The 20,020-nt window shown below is 46.1% G+C and overlaps 1 protein-coding gene across 1 annotated transcript in view; it reads left to right on the top strand.

Annotated features, from left to right (window-relative positions):
• The window catches only part of DUOX2 (dual oxidase 2), a 60,113-nt gene that overhangs the window by 17,434 nt on the left and 22,659 nt on the right, over positions 1 to 20,020 (top strand). The window contains exons 6-17 of the mRNA XM_060282514.1: positions 1,060 to 1,226; positions 2,650 to 2,713; positions 3,617 to 3,713; positions 5,663 to 5,753; positions 6,343 to 6,445; positions 8,342 to 8,499; positions 9,863 to 10,029; positions 12,850 to 12,968; positions 13,923 to 14,060; positions 15,710 to 15,826; positions 16,723 to 16,925; positions 18,222 to 18,407. Of these exons, the coding sequence (XP_060138497.1) occupies positions 1,060 to 1,226; positions 2,650 to 2,713; positions 3,617 to 3,713; positions 5,663 to 5,753; positions 6,343 to 6,445; positions 8,342 to 8,499; positions 9,863 to 10,029; positions 12,850 to 12,968; positions 13,923 to 14,060; positions 15,710 to 15,826; positions 16,723 to 16,925; positions 18,222 to 18,407 (1,610 nt within the window). The remainder of the gene's footprint in view (positions 1 to 1,059; positions 1,227 to 2,649; positions 2,714 to 3,616; positions 3,714 to 5,662; positions 5,754 to 6,342; positions 6,446 to 8,341; positions 8,500 to 9,862; positions 10,030 to 12,849; positions 12,969 to 13,922; positions 14,061 to 15,709; positions 15,827 to 16,722; positions 16,926 to 18,221; positions 18,408 to 20,020) is intronic.

Genomic DNA, 20,020 nt, shown 5'->3' with positions numbered 1-20,020 from the left:
AACGCAACAGACGGCAATTCGTGGTTTCCACAGATTGTTGTTTGCTCGGATTCAACTCTAAACAGTGGGTTTTTGAAGGGAAAGCTCCAGGGCAATAAAAAGGACACTCGAACATGGAGCTTTAAAGTACAGGCTATGCCCGCAGCGTGCGGAGGAAAGGTCAGTGGGGATGAGCCCTGAGACTAAGCTGACAGGCAATGAGAGCAGACGGAGGTTGGTGGTCCAGAGCCCCGTTTGCTCTATTGAGTAATTTTGGATACAATCTGAAGTTGAGAGCCTGTGAGAAAACAGAAATAGGGAGGGGAGAGGGTTCATCTCTTCAGGCCCTCAGCCATAATTTTCTGCACAAGATAAAAGAAAGTTCCGGCACCTCTCAGGTGGGAGCTATGACCATTATAAGAGAACACGGGAAGTGTTCATGGTGATTTCTGACACCTCTTTTTCTAGAAAAAATGCACCTATTATTATTATTATTATTATTATTATTATTATTATTATTATTACCCTGCCCATCTGACTGGGTTGTCCCAGCCACTCTGGGCGGCTTCCAGCATATATAAAAACATAACAAAACATTAAACATTTAAAAACCTCCCTATAAGGGGAGCAAACAGTCCCAGTGCACAGACAGGTAGAAAATGTTGCACAGCCCTTAGGGTCCTGTATCTTTTCAATGGGCATTGGAGAATCACTAGTTTGAAAGCGGCAGCATGGCAAATTCTGAAGGTCAAAACGACACATCTTGCTGCAGTTGCTGCATACAAAAACAGTTTGTTATCTTGTCTACTAATATCCTCTCCTATTCCAAGTAGAAAAGCTTTTGGTTTTTTGATAAATGTATATCTTAACATCTTTTTCATTTCAGTGTATATCATTTCCCAGAAGCTTTTCACTTTCTTACATTCCCACCACATATGATAAAACGTTCCTTCTCTTTCCTTACATTTCCAACATTCATTACTTGTTTTTACTTGGTGCACTCCTCTCATCAGGTCTGTATCGGCTCTTAGGATCCAGAAGTAAGTTTAGAATTGGCTCTTTTTTCTCTCTGTCTTCTAGACTTTGGAAATGCCAAAGGGAATGCAGACCTGTTCCTGCAAGCAATGAGCATCGTCTGGTTCCGCTACCACAACGCCCTGGCAGAAAAGCTCGCCCAAGAGCATCCTGGTTGGTCTGATGAAGATGTGTTTCAGCACGTGCGCAAGTGGGTTATTGCCACTTACCAGGTGAGCGAGGCATAGAAGAAAGACTGTGTGTGGCCAGGGGGGGAGGGGGGAGGCATCCAGCCAACCTCTCTGGGCACATAAACCCCTAGACTGTATTTTGTGTCCTTGTTGTCTCTAAGCAACAGACAACAGTTCAGTGGCAGAGCATGTGTTTGACATGCTGGAGATTTCAGATTTGATTCCTGGCATGTCCAGGTAAAATTAACAGGTTCCAGGTGATGGGCAATCCTTTCTCTTCCTCAGACCTTAGAGAAGGGGTGGATAGTCTTTTTTTTTTCAGCCTGGGGTCTGCATTTCTTTCAGGGGCTACATGGCAGTTGTGGGTAAAGACTAGAGCCAAAAGCAGGTAGAGCAATGCATGCAGATTTTACCTGTATACAGTAAGCAAATTTCTTTCTTTCTTTCTTTTTTAAAGTAATTTTTATTGAATTTTACATAGAAAAAGCAAAACAAAAAAGAAAAGGAAAAAAGAGAAAAATTTAAAAAAGAAAAAAAATACACAAAAATACAGAAAAGAAAAATAGCAATATCTTATCTCCAAAATTCCTCACTTCCCCTTCTTACAGTCATTATTAATAATTAACTCTTACCATTTCCACATCTTACCTAAACATCATAAAATTACATCTCATCTCCCATTTCTTAACCTTATTCTTAAATCATTCTTAATCATTTCGTGTAAAAGAGTGAAGGAAAAATAGAAAGAAAAAACCAAAATAAAAATAAAAAGACATAATCATATTATTACCCAATTTCTAATCTACACATTTCGGATTTCCTCATTTCCCCTTCTTGAGTTCCTTATTAATCACTAATTATTGCAGTTTCCAAATCTAATATTACATTCTTTCTTCCAATTTACAACTTCATTTTAATGTTTACCCTTCATACTTCTCTCTACCTTTATTACCCAATATTCTCTAACCTTTTACCCAAAAATATTCATAATCAATTTTCATTCAAAATCTTTTCCCCCTTTTTTGTTCCCACCCTCAAAACTAAATCTACCCCCTTTCCTTGGAATCGGTATCTCCAGAGTTTTCAGCTAGCTCCTTAATACTACAGTAAGCAAATTTCTACACACCCTGAGCCAGGCAAGCAAAGCCATTTTCAGAGTTTAAAGACACATTCCAGCCAGGCAATATACGGAAAAATACGGCAACTAGTCAGTGGATTGTGGTCCATTAGGGCTAATGGGGTACTGTCCCATCGATCTCACCCAATCCCCTCTGAGTGCCCTTTTATTTACAACCAATCAGTGGGTGTCTCTTCCTGCCATTGGCTCTGGCTCCACCTGCTGTTGGTCTTCCTGCCTTCTGCCCTACCTCTCCCAATGGGCGCCGGCTACCGCAGCAGATAGTCTGACTGGGCGTGGAGCAACTTCCTGTGCGTCACAGCTGCCTCTTCCTCTTTGTTTCCCTAGAACATTGTGCTCTACGAATGGCTGCCAGCCTTCGTTGGGAATGACCCTGCTGAACCTTATGCAGGTGAGGAGGAGGAATCATGGCATGTGTAAGCGGGTGCTGTTCAATGGGGGCCAGTGGACTGAGCTGATTTTATTCTGCTATTAGTGTGCGGGGTTTGGGGCGTGGGTGTGCATATGTGTTTAAATAAATATAAATCCACTTGGGGTTTACCTGAGCCTCTCCTGTTGCTTAAAACCACCATTTTCCTCTCAGTTTTCACCTTTACTCAAACTTTGGTTGTTGTTTTGAACCACCACTTTCCCCTTGGAGACCTTGGTAGCAAGCGGCTAACAAGTCAAACCAAATCAATCAATAAGAAAGCATGTTAATAAACAAATTTTCTTTATTTTTTATGCTAATTATTTCCATTTTTAAATTAATAATTCATCCCCTTTTGTGTGGGGGGCAGTTTAGGGTATGTAGGTTAATGACTAAATATCAAGGAAAGGGACTGGAATATCAGGAATAGTAAAAGGTATAAGAAGGGCTTGCTTGGACACATGTACAAAATAACCCAGTGACAAATAATATCTTTGTAATCAGCAAGAGAATCTGAAGCTACAATCCTATGCATGCTAACCTCGGACTTGGGAGTGCATTTCACTGAACTCAGTGGGGCTTTACTTCTGAGAAGACTGAGGTTGGTTAGATAAGACCCCCTCACAGAGCTACAATTCTTAGAGGGGAAGTCATGAGTATTTAAAGTGGTAGAACAGTGTTTTAAATCTATAGAGCAGGCGGAGCCTGAAATGTATTTGGGGATTCTGCATGCCTCTGCACCATAAAACTACAGATTTCATTAAGCAAATATGCAAACTCTGTCCAAAGAGTGTTTCCATGGAGTAGTGGGGCATCATCCTGCTGTAGTCACCCTCCCTGCCATTCATTGAATATTGTAATTCAGAGCTGTCATCTCTGTTTCAGGTTACAAGCAGCATGTGGATGCTAGGATCTCGCCTGAATTTGTAGTGACTACAGCGCTCTTTCTGGGCACCATGGTCCCTCCTGGCGTGTACATGAGGTAGGAATCTGCCTTACTTCTAGCCTTCTTATGGATTGGCTGATACATCAGTTGGATGAGCAGACCTCTGAGGCTTGGGCCATGCATGCCAACTGTAGAATGGCAGCCTCGATGGAAGACACATTTCACATGTGCCAGGCCCTAGGTTCCATTCCTGACCACCTCCACCTCAAAGGATCTAGCAGCAGGTGATGGGAGAGATCCTGTAGAGCAGTGGTCCTCAACCTTGGGCCTCCAGATGTTTATGGCCTACAACTCCCATGATCCCTAGCTAGCAGGACCAGTGGTCAGGGATGATGGGAATTGTAGCCTCAAAACATCTGGAGGCCCAAGGTTGAGGACCACTGCTGTAGAGTCACCACCAATTTGAGTAGACTCCGGAGAACCACTGCTAATCATAACAGACAGCTCTGATCCAGATGGACCAAGGATCTGGCTCGGTATGAGGCAGCTTTATATCTGCAAGGCCCTCTCATGCCCCAACCGCCTGCTATTATCGCTGACAGTGGAGGGTCACATTGTAAGCCCTGGTGTCAGTGCATGGATAGGTTTGCATGAGAGGAGGAGGTCCTTGAGATATTCTGCTACCAGATTGTGGGGGGCCTCCAAAGGTAACAAAAATAGTACTTTTTAATAACAAAATGAGGTACCAGAACTCATATATTTATAAAAATGCCATGGGTGCCAGCAAAAGTATTGGCATGGGCAGGGGGGGAAATAGGAGACACCTGCCACCGAAAAGAGCCCTGAATTCTATAAGTAGTCAATGCAGATGGAATGACGCTGGAGTTACGTGCTCCAGGTAGTATTCACTGGGTGGCAATCTGCCTTGCTGCATTCTGAAGAGACTGCAGTTGATGAACGCTCTTTGAACATAGCTGCCAAGTCTCCTGTATTCCCCGGGAAATCCCCGTTTTCCCAGCTGTTCCTAGCTGAAAAAACGGATTTTTTTTTTGTTTTTCCCCGGTTTATTCTGGCGCGGCAGCCATTTTGGAACTGGGCGGCGCATGCTCAGAAGCGACTTTTGATGCTGCTCTGCCCAGTTCCAAAATGGCTGCAGTGCGAATTCTGGCGCGGTGGCCATTTTGGAACTGGGCAAAGCAGCATCAAAAGTCACTTCTGAGCATGCTCCGCCCAGTTCCAAAATGGCGGCAGCGCTACTTCCGGTCTGCTACTTCTGCCCGGTCCCTTATTTCTCCGACAGCAACTTGGCAGGTATGTCTTTGAATGAAGCATGAGTGACTCTGGACAGCCCTAGTTCAAACCCCTCACTGATATGCTTTCCTGCCTCACAGGGTTGTTATAAGCAATACTCATGCAAGAAACCCCTTTAGCTCTTAAGAAGCAATGCAATGCAATGCAATGAGCGTGTGTTTATTAAAAAGTTTCCCCACCTGTCTGCTTTTGTTGGTGCAGTAAGGTAATCTTAGACTCAACTTAATGGTCTTACAGAGGGCTCACTTTAGATGTTGACGTGATACGGCTGCTGTGTTCTCTTCCTCACTCTGTTCAATGGAGCCCTGTTTGGTTTTCCCGCTCTCCCTCCTGCCTTCCCTAGGGCCCCCCCAAACATCTTTTGTTGTGCATTCACGATGTTTTGAGCTCATCGTGCTATTAGGGGAGTTGCGTGTGACCCTACTTTCAATACAGTTTGCAGCTGCCAAAATTTCAGGGCAGACATACAGCTCCGTTCCCAATCAATCCGAGTCCTAGACCTCCAGATGGCAACAATGCAATAACCTGGGGAAGCATCACAGAACAACCAATAAAGTGGAATGACGTGCATAGATCCTGCATAGATCCACCACCAATGCACTATAGCTGTGTCAATAGCATGTTGCAGGTTACACCTGGGGACACCCGTCTGGAGGGGCTCCTATGCTCATGGGTTTGGATATCAAACCTTTCCTCCTTAGAGCATAGTTTCACTTCTTTTGCTTTTCTTTCAGGAACTCAAGTTGTCACTTCCGAGAAGTGATTAACAGAGATGGCACCCGCTCCCCGGCACTCCGGTTGTGCAACAGCTATTGGAGCAGAGAGGTAGGGGGCTTGCAACTAAGCATCAATTTCTAACCAAAGGCACATATTACACCACTTAAAAGGAAAATAAATAGAGTAAATTGGTTTCTGTTATTGGTCGCCATTGGTCACTGGTAGAGCACATGCTCTGCATGCAGAAAGTCCCAGGTTTGATCCCTGGCACCTCCAAGTTGAGGTGAGACTCCTGTCCAAAACCTTGGAGAGTCACTGCCAGTCAGTATAGACCAGGGATGGAGAACCTATGGCCCTCCTGCAGTTAATAGACTACAACTCCCATCATTCCTAACCATTGTCCATGTTGGCTAGGGTTGATGGGAGTCCAACAGCATTCTCAGGACCACAATTCCCAGCTTCCTTTATCACTGGTTAAGCAGGTGACCTTGGCAAGGCATGTAGTAACTCTGGACCCAAATAATGTTTTCAATAAGGTTGTGTTGGTCTCTGTTAGCTGTGGGCCAGGCTACTGATCTAAAGATCTGAACTGGCGGCTTCCCTGCAGTGCTGCTCATACTAGCTCAGAACTCGCAATGGATGTAGCTTTGTGGGATGCTGATGCTGTATGCTGTGTCTTTTCATCTATCCTGTTCAGAATCCCAATATCAAAACAGATAAGGATGTTTCTGACCTGCTGCTGGGGATGGCTTCTCAAATTGCTGAGAAGGAAGACAACATAGTAGTTGAAGATCTCCAAGGTAGATTTTTCCTTCTTCCTTTATTCCTGCCAGTTTTTAATCCTTCTCCCTTTCCTCTCTCTCTTTCTCTTTTAATTGCAAAACAATTTGATCCCAAACTAAGAAAAGCAACAAAAAGCAAGGAATCTTTTGCTCAGGATCATTCTAGGAAGGGTTACTTTGTGAGCTCAGCAGACTTGGGTTACCATCACAGTGCTGTTCAGATGCCTTTTTTAAAAAAAGAGAAAATATAAACAATGGAAGACCAGGACAATCCTAACTGGTGTAGATCACCATCTCTTACTCTCCTGTCCATCCCTTCAATACATTTACAGCCCAGGTTTTGCCTCTCTCTGCTTCCTTGTTGCACTGAAATGCAAGCATTGCATGTAATCGATTCTCTCTACATCCTTAGGCTGAAACTGGAGAGAGTGAGGACTTGGCATTGCGCTGAACTGGGAGGGATTTGCAAAACAGCGAAAGATTTCAGTGTGTTGCAAATCTCTCTGAGGCTCAGTGAAAGTGAAGGGATTTTCCACACGCAAGCTTCTCTGAAAACATATGGAGCTTTGACTTCTCCCTCCTTAAATAGGCGCCAATTGTGCGGGGCTGTGGGTGCTCCAGCCCCAACAACATTCCCCATGAAGGGGCAGGGCACCCACAATTTTTTGTGCTGGGTGTGTGTGTGCCCGACGTCAGCATGCTCAGTGGTGGAGTGCCAGCTGATGAGAGGGGCGGCCAACTCCAGGAGGTCCTGGAGTGGCTCCACACGCCACCAATACGTCCCCCCACCACAAGCCTCCTTACCTTCTGGAGGCCCATTGTGGCCTCCAGAAGACCCAACGGGGGCCCCCACAGCTGCGGAAAGGCCCATCGTGGCTACGGGAAGGCCTGCTGGGGCCTGGGGAAGGCCCGAAGGCTCATTGCTGCCGCCCAAAGCAGGCCTTCCCACAGCCGTGACGGGCCTCATCAGGCCTTCCCGAAGCCACAGTGGGCCTCATCAGGCCCTCCAGAGGCCACAACCCCATTTGGCCTTCTGGAGGCCACAACAGGCCTCCTCCAGTCGCATGATGTCACACATGCGCAACACATGTGATGTCACAGGCCTGCACTGGGCACCCACAAAGTGGGGCAAAACCTGGCACCCATGCCTCCTTACATTGGGTTGGCTTGGAAAACCACAGGACTGACCTCACTTCAAGTCACAGAAGGGAGGTGGGAATCCTTCTCCCTTGCAATGAGCCTTAGGTTGCTTTGCAATATATTGAGACATTTCACCCTTTTTGCAAAGTTTTGGTACAACAGGGAAGTTGGGGGGGGGGAACAGTTTAAGACTTTCTGCTGTTGTTCTCCTCAAATGTCCCCTCAGATCAGGTTTCCCTTACTATCAGATAGGGATGGAGAGAGGAATTTGATTCAATTTCAATTTAAAGTTGAATTTACCTAATTCTCACATTGCAAAACAAAAAATCAGCTGGAACCTGGCCAGGTCTATTAATTCACCATGAACTCCGTTCATTTCAGTGGGCCTATTATGAGTAAGGATGGCAGAGAAACTTGATTCAGTTCACATTTAAAGGCAAGCGAACTTGATTTGCCTTTTTTTTTTAAAGGCAAACTAAAATTTAGCCATCCTCTAAAATTTGCTCTGCTCCGAGTTTTGCAATGGAGAGGAAGCTCAGCATTTACCGTGGAACCACTTTTACATTTCCACTTACAGCTTAAAGCTGAACAGGGATGCCTTGGCACTAACACTAAGGAGTCCTAATGTGGAAGCAGGTGGAAGAAGGGTTCCTTCTAGAGCAGATGCCCGTCTGAGCGCTCAGAGGTGCCTTGCCAAGGCCACCATTCTGCTCTCTGCAGGGACTCTTCTGTGTTGCAGTGCCTTGATGGTCCTGTGTTGCACTTGTTCTCCAGATTACTGGTACGGGACCCTGAAGTACTCCCGCATGGACTTCGTAGCCAACTGGATTCACCGTGGGCGGGACCTTGGATTAACTACTTATAATAAAGCAAGGGAGTTCTTCAACCACTCCGTGGCTACCAAATGGCAGGACATCCACCCAAATGAAACGGTACTCTGTCAGAGGTGTTGTAGGGGGTGGGGGCATAGATAAGCCGGGCATTAAACAGGGTGCATTTTGTCTCCTATAAGCAGGACCATCCGTGGAGATGGAGCATTTCCCCAAGTGCCTATAAGAGCAACCCTGCATTTCTGTGCTGCGCCCCGTAGAAAATCAGACATTACCTGAGAAAATTCAGGCAGCTGAAGCATTGCAAGAGAGGCAAAGCCTCACAATTTTGCAACCCTTCAACTTAGTAGAAGAGCACCTGTTTTGCACGCATCAGCTCCCGGGTTCAATCCTTGACACCTCCAATTATATATTTTAAAATTATGTATCAGATGGGGGAGGGGGGGAGTTACCTCCTTGAGTCCCTGGGGATCTGTTGCTAGTCGGAGCAGGCATTGCTAGATATAAATCACCTGACCTACTGTAAGTCAGCTTCACTGCTGCACAGCTTTCAGGCCTGCCCATTGCCCTCTTTAAGACAGCCTTCCCTAGTCTCCAGCCCCCAGGTGTTGTTGAACTACAATTCCCATCATCCCTGGCCATTAGCCCTGCTGTAGTCCAGCATCTGAGGGGCCAAAGTTAAGGAAGGCTGCATTAAGGTCTTTGGGAGATGTACAAGCTCAAAAGGGACCCAGGTGGTGCTGTGGGTTAAACCACAGAGTCTAGGGCTTGCTGATCAGAAGGTTGGCGGTTCGAATCCCTGCAACAGGGTGAGCTCCCGTTGCTCGGTCCCAGCTCCTGCCCACCTAGCAGTTCGAAAGCACATCAAAGTGCAAGTAGATAAATAGGGACCACTCCGGCGGGAAGGTAAACGGCATTTCCGTGCACTGCTCTGGTTCGCCAGAAGCAGCTTTGTCATGCTGGCAACATGACCCGGAAGCTGTCTGCAGACAAACGCCAGCTCCCTCGGCCTATAGAGCTAGATGAGCGCTGCAACCCCAGAGTCGGACACGACTGGACCTGATGGTCAGGGGCCCCTTTACCTTTACAAGCTCAAAAAAGCCACAGAGCACTTTCTCACCAAGCACTGTAGCACTGCTTCCATAGCACCTGCCGCCGCTCTGCAGAAAAATGTTTTGAAGGCTTTTGTTCTTCTTCTGTATGATCAGAGTGAAGCTGCTGTGGTTGACAGATTCAAAGCAGCCTCTCTCTTTCTGTATATGCCATACATATGGTATACACAATTGCTTCCACCAAAGGATCCTGGGAACTGTAATTTAGCCTTCATAAAGTCCCCAGGATTCTTTGAGGGAAATCATGTGCTTTAAATGTACGGTGTCGATGCAGCCTGCCCCTCTAACCAAGCAGCCTGGAAAGCCTCCCGCTCGTCTTGATGCGACAACCTAACCTTGCGGCTTGTTCCCAGCTTTGCAGAGAACTTGCAGAGATGTACGGCAGTGACACAGACCGCCTGGAACTGCTGCTGGGGGGCCTGTTGGAAGCTGATAGAAAGCTCTTCCGCAGCATCATTCAGGACCAGTTTCTTCGCTTACGGGATGGAGACCGTTTCTGGTTTGAAAACACCAAGAATGGGTAACAGCTAACCAACTTTTTGAAAACATTCATAAGCATGGGGCGCATGTACAACGGGAAGGCTAGCTTGCAGAAAGAGGGAGGAAATTTCTTGCTGTTGCCACCAAGTACCAGAAACTCTAGACAGATTCACACTACAAATTTACATCATATTTGTGACTCCTGGGAGCCATAGTTTCCTCCTCACAGAGCTACAGTGTGCAGCACCTTTATAACAATCCACAGTTTCCCAGGGCTCTCTGGGGGAAGTCATGTGCATTTAATATGCTTTAACCGCATCATGGGGATCCATGCTCTGTGACAGAGGTTGGAAAGATGTGGCCACCCCCCCATGTGTCATTGGACTTGAACTCTCATCATCCCCTGCCAGCAAGACCAAAAGCCAGGGATGATGGGAGTTGTAGTCCAGCAAACTGGAGGACCACAGTTTCTCTCCCCACCCTGCTCTATAATGTCTCAAATACAGCCCCCCCCCCAAGGAGGAGGGCCAGATTCTCCATCCCTGGCTTTCAGGTTTTGAGAGAGCCCTTCAGCAAGGGCTTGAGTACAGCCACTTCCCTCTCCTCCTTTTCCTCCTATTCTTGCCTCATTCTGCAAATTCACTTGCCTTCTGTCTGGGCCAAACGTGCACCATCCTGTTTGCAGGATGAGAGTGCAAGCAAAATGTGTTGCGGTTACTGCTGTTCCTCCTCCTCCTCCTCCTTGCTCCTCCAGCAGCAGCAGCGGGGCCAGGAGGCTCCAGTGATTGACAGTGGACCTCTTAGTAGGATGTGAGCCTTGGAAATGCTTGAAAACACCAAGCCCCGATCTAAGTCAGGGATGGAGGACTTTGTTCAGCCTGAGGGCCACATTGCCTCATGGGCAACCTTCTAGGGGCCATGTACCAGTGGTGGGTGGGGCCAGATGCAAAAGTGGGTGCAGCTTTATACAGTAAGTTACATTCCAGTCATGCAGAGGTGAGAGGTTTCTGTACCCAAAGACACGCTTTTACGCATCCAGGAATAATAATAATAAATAATAATAATTTATTATTTATACCCCGCCCATCTGGCCAGGTTCCCCCAGCCACGGCTTCCAACAAAATATTAAAATACAGAAATTCATCAAACATTAAAAGCTTCCCTAAACAGGGCTGCCTTGAGATGCCTTCTAAAGGTCTGGTAATTGTTATTCTCTTTGACCTCTGGTGGGAGGGCATTCCACAGGGTGGGTGCCACTACCGAGAAGGCCCTCTGCCTGGTTCCCTGTAACTTGGCTTCTCGTAGTGAGGGAACCACCAGAAGGCCCTCGGCGCTGGACCTCAGTGTCCGGGCAGAACGATGGGGGAGGAGACACTCTTTCAGGTATACTGGACCAAGGAAAACAAGGCATTCTCACAGTTCAAAGACACAGAGCAGCCAGGCAAAAGCACTCCTGGAGGGTGTGGCTTTTGGAAGTGGGTGTGGCCTGTGGAGACAGATAGGGCTGTAAGACCAATATTGGTCCTCCAGCGCTGAGGTTCCCCAACCCTGGTCTAAATGAATGAGCAGCCCTAGAAGTTGTTGTGACAACAATGATAAATCTTCTCGGTGCAGAGGGCAGTGGGGCAAGCTACTCTAAAAGGAAAGGGAAAAAAGACACTGGGGCTGTGGAAATGAGAGGGTTGGAAGTTCAGTGCTAATTGCTGAGTGGGAAGGATCACATTTTCACAGCAGCAGCAAATTGCAGGCTGAGTGATGGGAAAATGTATTTCTCTTGAAACTGAGGCACTAGCTTGTGGAAAGATTTAACTCTCCTGACTTCATAACTGCACCGTCCCTGTGCAATATCTTTTTATAAAAAAAATAAGCCAACATCGATAAGCTAATTTTCTTAAAAGTCATATATACTCAGGAGGTGCACATGGTATGATAAATTCTCCAGCTTTTGTGCTGGTACAAGGAATAGTTAAATGGCAAGATTGTGTGCATGTTGCAAATCTCTACAAGCACAACATTTTGAATATTAGATGTAAAATGCAGCCACCTGAACATTTAACCCCCCCCAAAACTGCCCATGGTTCTACTGCCCAAGGTTCTAGACCTTATGGCTATAAAGGCACACTTGAAAATGCAGAGCAGTGTGAAATCTCCAAAGCCATAAGATGCCATCTCCATTGGTTCAGGCCAGGGCTTCCATGTCCTGCATAATATCATGATGCCCCCTACATATTTCAGAGCTTCACAAAAATTCCAAGCACGCACAAACATGTTTAATTTGCACAGTGTACATACATGGCATAGGGACCCAGGTGGCTCTGTGGGTTAAACCACTGAGCCTAGGGCTTGCTGAACAGAAGGTCAGCGGTTCGAATCCCTGTGGCGGGGTGAGCTCCCGTTGCTTGGTCCCAGCTCCTGCCAACCTAGCAGTTCGAAAGCACGTCAAAATGCAAGTAGATAAATAGGAACCGCTACAGCGGGAAGGTAAACGGCGTTTCCATGTGCTGCTCTGGTTCGCCAGAAGTGGCTTTGTCATGCTGGTCACATGACCTGGAAGCTGTACGCCGGCTCCCTCGGCCAGTAATGCGAGATGAGCGCGCAACCCCAGAGTCGGTCACGACTGGACCTAATGGTCAGGGGTCCCTTTACCTTTACCTTTACATACATGGCATAATTCATATCTGTTGGCACGGAATTTGGATCTGAAGCTTGGGGCCATCGGGAAGGGGGAAATGGGTCACCAGTTTAAAGGGATCATGTATCAAGTACTGTACTAGCAGTGCGCTTCTGCCCAGGACCCCACAGACTACAACAGGCTGGGGCTTCACTTAACCCTTTTGCTGACTCCTTGTTCCTTTCTCAGGTTATTCTCCTCTGACGAGATTAAAGAAATTAAAAGTACCACATTCCATGACATCCTGGAAGCTGTCACTGATGCAGAGTCAAAAGACATCCAGGCAAAAGTGTTTTTCTTGCACGACGGTGGGTTTTATGTTCTGGGCTGTTGACCAGTCGGTATAGCAACCCCACAGGATCCGTTCCATAACCCTTGTCTACTTATCCAAATAGACCAGGACCAGACACCATGGTTTGGTGTTGCTTGTTCAGATAATCTGGAATTAAAGCTCACTAGAGTTTGTCATGGTTTGGAAACAAAACAACAAACTGTGTTGAAACAGAAAGTGAATATTTCTTTTCTGTTCCCTGCAGCTGTGTTAGAGAAGGGGAGATGGGAGCATATAAGCCCAAGGGTGTGTGTGTGGGTTGTTGTTTTTAATACGTTAAGCTGTGGTTGTTTGGGCTATGTCTGAATGCAGCCAGAGGTTTTAACCAGACTGAATATGATCCAGATTGAAAATGATCCACTCTCATTCAAAAGGCTTGAAGCAATTTAAATATATCAATATTTCATTTGGAAAAAGGAATAATGTAGGCTTTTTGGGGTGGTTGGTTTTTTTTGCACCTTGTGATATTTACAGTGGGAGCATTTTTATGACATTCCTTCCATCTTGCTGCAAGAGCGGCGTCATTTATTTTGATGTTAGATGCCACAATCTCTTCAGTCCATTGTTGCGGTATGGAGTAATTTCCAGAATTTCAACACACTATCCCCTCAGTGTACCCACACCTGTAAACCTAGATCACCTGAGATGCTTTCTGTCTGCTAGAGAGATAGAGAAGCAGTAAAAATGCCATTGCCAAAGCGAGCTCCATCCCTTTTGGCCAGAGAACTTGGAGCAAGTTGTCTCTTGGCCTGGATGGGAGTTGACATAAGATCAAAGCGTCGCTGGAGTGGGGTGGGTCTGCATATGAATTGCAACCATGGGAGAGATAAATACTTGCTGCATTTATGCAATCTTCAGGAACTCTTGGGTGGGTGAGGGCACAAGTGATCAGTTTGGTCTAATGCCCCGGCCACTTTGTCTGTCTTCCCAGGTGCTCCATGTCCTCAGCCCCAGCAAGTGACTTCAGAGTTGCTGCCCGTCTGCGTCAAGCTAACCGTACTGGATTACTTCGCAGGGAGTGTACCTGGATTTGTGATCACCATCCTTGCTCTCTGTTGCTTCCCTCTAGGTTTGTTTCAGACCAGGTTTTGCTTACTTTACATCCCAAGGAGGGGTTGGATTGGGGTCATGTCCTTAGGGGTGCTGCACTGCTATCAAAAGTTTCTGCAAAGTATGGCCATGTTTATATGATGAGTCTTCCATGAGTCATTGGTACTGAGTCTAAGCCAGGCATCCCCAAACTTCGGCCCTCCAGATGTTTTGGACTACAATCCATAGCTGCCAAGTCTCCCATATTCCCCGGGAAACCCCCGTTTTTCCAGCCGTTCCCAGCTGGAAAAACGGATTTTTTTGTTTTCCCCCCGGTTTACTTACCGGCCGGGGGAGGCTCCTTCTGCACTTGTCTGGAGTCTCTGGACATGCGCAGAAGCGATTTCTGGCGCGATGGCCATTTTGAAACAGGGCGGAGCATGCTCAAGAAGCGGCTTTTGATGCTGCTCTGCCCAGTTCCAAAATGGCGGCAGCGCGACTTCCGGTGCGGCGGCCATTTTGTAACTGGGCAGAGCATGCTCAGAAGCGACTTCCGGTGCTGCTCTACCCAGTTCCAAAATGGCAGCAGCGCTACTTCCGGTCTGCCGATCCCTTATTTTTCCGGCAGGAACTTGGCAGGTATGCTACAATCCCCATCATCCGTGACCACTGGTCCTGTTAGCTAGGGATCATGGGAGTTGTAGGCCAAAACATCTGGAGGGCCGCAGTTTGGGGGTGCCTGGTCTAAGCTGATTTAATCAGTGGGCGACCCCAAACACTGCCGCCGGTTCTGCAGCTTCCAGATTATGCAGCTCTTAACCTGTACTATTTTGAGGAGAGTCATGTGTTCTTGCTGAAACTGATGTCACACCTTTTGCGTTGCTCCTTCCAAGCACAGGTCCCCACTTTAAAGCTCCCCCCCCCCTGAAAACCCACTCTTTGAAGCTGAATTGGAGCAAACAGCCATTGGGGTTTTCATTCAGTTCATTAGGCATTAAAAGGCGAAATTTTACCAAATTCACAGTTTCCAAAACAATATTTGAACCAAGACAGTCATCCTCTGAAATTCACACTTCTCCAAATTTTGCTGTGTGGTTTTTCCAAATGCATAATAAATAATAAATGCATATATTGCTGAACATAAACCTATAGAAGTTCCTTATATTAGGGGAAATTGCTTTGCAAAAATGTAGGATATTAGGAAAAGCTGCCTCTCAAAATGTGTCTATTTGGAGAAATTCACACTAAAATGCTGATGAATTTTCACAAGAGCTTTTTATTAAAAAAATATAATTAAATTGCAAACATGGAGAACCAATTTTAAGATTGGAGAACTGAGAGAAACTGAAATTGGCATATTCACCTATCTCTAGGACCAACCACCACGTTGAAAAAGACCATGGTTTGTTTGTTTATTATTTATTTCATAAAATGTACAGTTTGATCAGGAATGGGGAATATGTGTCTCCAGGTGTTACTGGACCGCAACGCTCATCCTCCCTGCTGGCTGTGGCTGATGAGAGTTGCAGACCAAAATACCTGGTGGGCACCAAGTTGGAGAAGGCTGCTTCAGGAGTTGGCAGTGGGTCCCCTGCAATGCCAACCCCCGGCACGGTCATTAGCGGCAAGCAACCCTGGCTGCTAGGGCTTAGCTTTGCATCCAGGCATGTCCCATTGGTGTCTCTGCAGTGAGTCTGTTTGTTGCCTGGATCGTTGCTGCCTTTCGGAGGAGAGCGTTCAAGAAGCTGCAGAAGAAGAAGCAAAGCCCCTCGGTGCAGGCAGAAATATCTGCAGATTCTATCCACGGTGAGGCATTTCCCAAAGCATCGGGCCCCAGAGGCTCCTGAAGATGCAGGAGTAGTGGGGAAAGTCTCCTTGAATATCTTTTGTTCTTTGCTCAGCAAACAGTATTATTACTTCCTCTCTACATCTGTGCTAGGGGTATGTGGGGTGTTAGGGGAGGGCTGGTACTTCTGGTGGAGGACATGCCATGCTCCTTCTGGGGTAGTTTGTCCACCTTGGTCTCCTACCTTTGGTCCCCTGCCCCTCTCACCTGTGGCTCTGGTCAGCATGCGACAGAGGCCACACCCTGGGAATGACTTTGACTGACCGGCTGAACCTGGTGAGGGTAGCCGATGGATCCTGTGCGTTAGCGACTTTCTCTGCATACGAAGACAGCCTCTGGCGGATTGAGTGGATGAGACCAATAATTCAGGGGTCAGCAAACTTTTTCAGCCGTGGGCCGATCCACTGTCCCTCAGATCTTGTAGGGGGCGGGACTATATTTTGAAAAAAATAATGAATGAATTCCTATGCCCCACAAATAACCCAGAGATGCATTTTAAATAAAAGGACACATTCTACTCATGTAAAAACACACTGATTCCCGGACCGTCCGCAGGCCGGATTTAGAAGGTGATTGGGGCGGATCCGGCCGCTGGACCTTAGTTTGCCTACCCATGCAATAATTGGTCCACTGGTCAAGAAGGCAGTTTCTGCACCTGCTGCAGAGGGAAGTGAGCGGCAGATGGAGCTTGCCAACCTGGGAAGGTAGCCCATCTAGAAGAAGGAAAGCTCTGATGCTAAAATTATTATTAAAATTACTGTGTGTTTTTGGTTGTATCTGTTTCAATTTATCCCACTTGCCTCCTTGAGTCCTGCACCCAAGGCAAGATATCAATAAATCTATTCCTTTCTCCCAGCATTTGAATGGCAAGACTCCAAGACGGACAGCTCTCTAGTCTACCTTCAGCTGCAGGAAGACAAGGGGATCAAAGTTCTTGACTGCAAGTTGGCCGTGCTTCGGAGCATCTTTCTGAAAAGCCAGCAAAAGGTGGAAACCGTCCTTTCCAACAACAAGGGCAACAAAACCTTGCTGTTGAAGATCCCCAAAGAATATGACCTGGTATGCAACTTGTACGGTGTCTGTCTGCTTGTTTACTCATTCATTAACTATATTGAAAACATTAGACTTGTTCACATGCTGCTGTCTGTACCCATGGACCATACCTGCCAAGTTGCTGTCCGAGAAATAAGGGACCGGGCCAGAAGTAGCAGACCGGAAGTAGCGCTGCCGCCATTTTGGAACTGGGCGGAGCATGCTCAGAAGTGACTTTTGATGCTGCTTTGCCCAGTTCCAAAATGGCCGCCATGCCAGAAGTCGCACTGCAGCCATTTTGGAACTGGGCAGAGCAGCATCAAAAGTCACTTCTGAGCATGCTCCTCCCAGTTTCAAAATGGCCGCCGTGCCAGAATAAACCAGGAAAAAACAAAAAAAATAATCCATTTTTTCAGCTAGGAACAGCTGGAAAAATGGGGATTTCCCGGGGAATACGGGAGACTTGGCAGCTATGCCATGGACAAGTGTTGTACAGCTCAAATGTTGTGTACACAGACTGTACGCTCCTTGGACATTGTAAGTGAATAACTTTAAGAGCGTGCACAGGCCCAGATTAAGACATGCTGAAGCCCTGAGCCACGTGTGGGGAACCTTTGTCCCTCCAGGTAGTGCTGAATTGCCACTTCCATCAGGCCCAACAAGCATGCCAACGGCCCCAGGGATGATGGGAGTTGTAGTTCTGCAGCATCTGGAGGGTCAAAGGTTCCCAGCACCTGCTCTAAGCTGTGTCAAGTTTAAGAGGGCCTATTCAATTGCATTACCAAAAATATGCATCATTCTAACAGAAATGGACATAGAAATAATAAAAAATTATGTTTGCCTTTATATACTGATACATAGATGAAGATGCAACTAAAAAAACTAAAACATTTGTCTTCCAGTAAGCATATCTGCATTTGAAATGCTTTCAAACAGAAATGTCTTCTGATTTCTTACTTAGCATATATGAAAACTGTTGACATACAGAAAGCCAATTATGCTAAACTTTAAATATAGTTTAAAGATGTATTTACAGGTCCTTTGAAATATTTAAGCTTCAGCTTCAATCCAGCACTGAGCATGCAGCTCAGATATTTGTGTCCACACATTGAACACTCATTGAATGTAATGTCTGTTGAAATCCTGACTTCCTGTCAGCCAAAATCCCTTATTAAGCCTCAATTTAAAACAAATCAATTAACAGCAGCTGAAGCAACATTGTCCATCCAATATTTTTAGTTGCTATGTAGAAAGATAAAAAAAAGAGATATTCCTGAGAAGGGATTTCCACAATCAGAACTACTCCATCTCATTTATTCATAGGTGTTGCAATTTGATGGAGAGGCAGAGCGAAAGGAGTTTCTTAATCGTCTGAAGGTCTACCTTGAAAGAAATGGACTCTCTCTCCACATATCCGACATGAAGGAACAGCAGCTGCTGAAGAAGGCTGTTACCAAGGAGCAGAGAAAGGACATCCTAGATATTTTCTTCAGGCATATATTTGCCCAGGTACTCTCATAACACTAGAACTTGGGGACATCCAAGAAGTTGGCTGTTGAAAGATTCAGGACAGACAAAAGAGCAACTGACTTCTGTTGGTGCACCAGGTTAATTGAATGTATTCAACTTAATCCTATTCAGAGTAAACCCATTAAAAGGAATGAACCTAAGTTAGCCATGGTCATTAACTGCAATAGGTCTACTCAGTGTAGGACTAGCATTGAATACCACCCACAGTGTTCACAAACCTGGCAGCAAGGCCCTCTGAACACAATGAGACTTGTTTCAAAGAAAGCCATGAATCGAATAAAGGTAAAGGTAAAGGGACCCCTGACCGTTAGGTCCAGTCGCGGACAACTCTGGGGTTGTGGCGCTCATCTCGCTTTACTGGCCGAGAGAGCTGGCATACAGCTTCCGGGTTATGTGGCCAGCATGACAAAGCCGCTTCTGGCGAACCAGAGCAGCACACGGAAATGCCGTTTACCTTCCCGCTGTAGCGGTACCTATTTATCTACAGTGGTGCCTCGCTTAACGAATGCCCTGCTTAACGAAATTTCCACTTAACGAAATGATTTTTCGAGCGGAGGTTGCCTCGCTAGACGAATTCATTTTATGAAAAATTCATCTAGCGAATCGCGGTTTCCCATAGGAATGCATTGAAATTCAATCGATGTGTTCCTATGGGAAAAATATATATACCGTGTTTCTCATATTATAAGACACGTCTTATATTTATTTTTTCCTCAAAAAAACACACTATGGCTTATTTTCAAGGGATGTCTTATTTTTTTCCTCCTCCTCCTGCCGTGGCCGGCATTGCTGCTGCGCTTATCACTATGTCTTATTTTCGGGGTATGGCTTATATTCCTTGAATGCTTAAAAATCCTGCTATGGCTTATTTTATGGGTATGCCTTAAAATATGAGAAACAGGGTATATATATATAAATTCAATGCATTCCTATGGGATTCGCTAGACAAATTTTTCGTTATAAGAAAAGACCTGTGGAACGAATTAAATTCGTCTAGCGAGGCACCACTGTACTTGCACTTCATGCTTTCGAACTGCTAGATTGGCAGGAGCTGGGACCGAGCAACGGGAGCTCACCCCGTCGCAGGGATTCGAACCGCCGATCTTCTGATCGGCAAGCCCTAGGCTCTGTGGTTTAACCCACAGCGTCACCCGCATCCCTTCTACTAAGATATAAATAGCTGCAAATGTAAACGTCTGTCTCTGAGAACATGTAGAAGGCAAACAAGATAAGCTGACGATGTTATTGTGTATAATCAAGGTAATTTGCCATGTGTACGTGAAAAAGAGCCTCAGTGTTGCACTGTGTTACTCAGGCAAATGTTTCCAACTCTTTCCTTAAATAGCCCTTCTCGGGGATAGATCTGTGCTTGTGCCTACCTATTTGACAAAAACCTTTCAGTATAGGACAGCTACTTTTAGAGTCCCACAGGGGATGTGTTCCCATCATGACTTCCTCCACTTCCTCCTTGAAAAATGCTCATCCCACCAAGAGGATTGCATGTCAGTGACGCTGTCAGAATCTACTACTCAGAGTAGATTCACTGAAATTAATGAAGGACACGTGTTCACTAACTTCAGTGGGTGCATACT

This window comes from Zootoca vivipara, chromosome 14, assembly GCF_963506605.1.
Source record: "Zootoca vivipara chromosome 14, rZooViv1.1, whole genome shotgun sequence".
NCBI classification, from domain to species: domain Eukaryota; kingdom Metazoa; phylum Chordata; class Lepidosauria; order Squamata; family Lacertidae; genus Zootoca; species Zootoca vivipara.
This window is presented reverse-complemented; position numbering and strand designations above follow the sequence as displayed.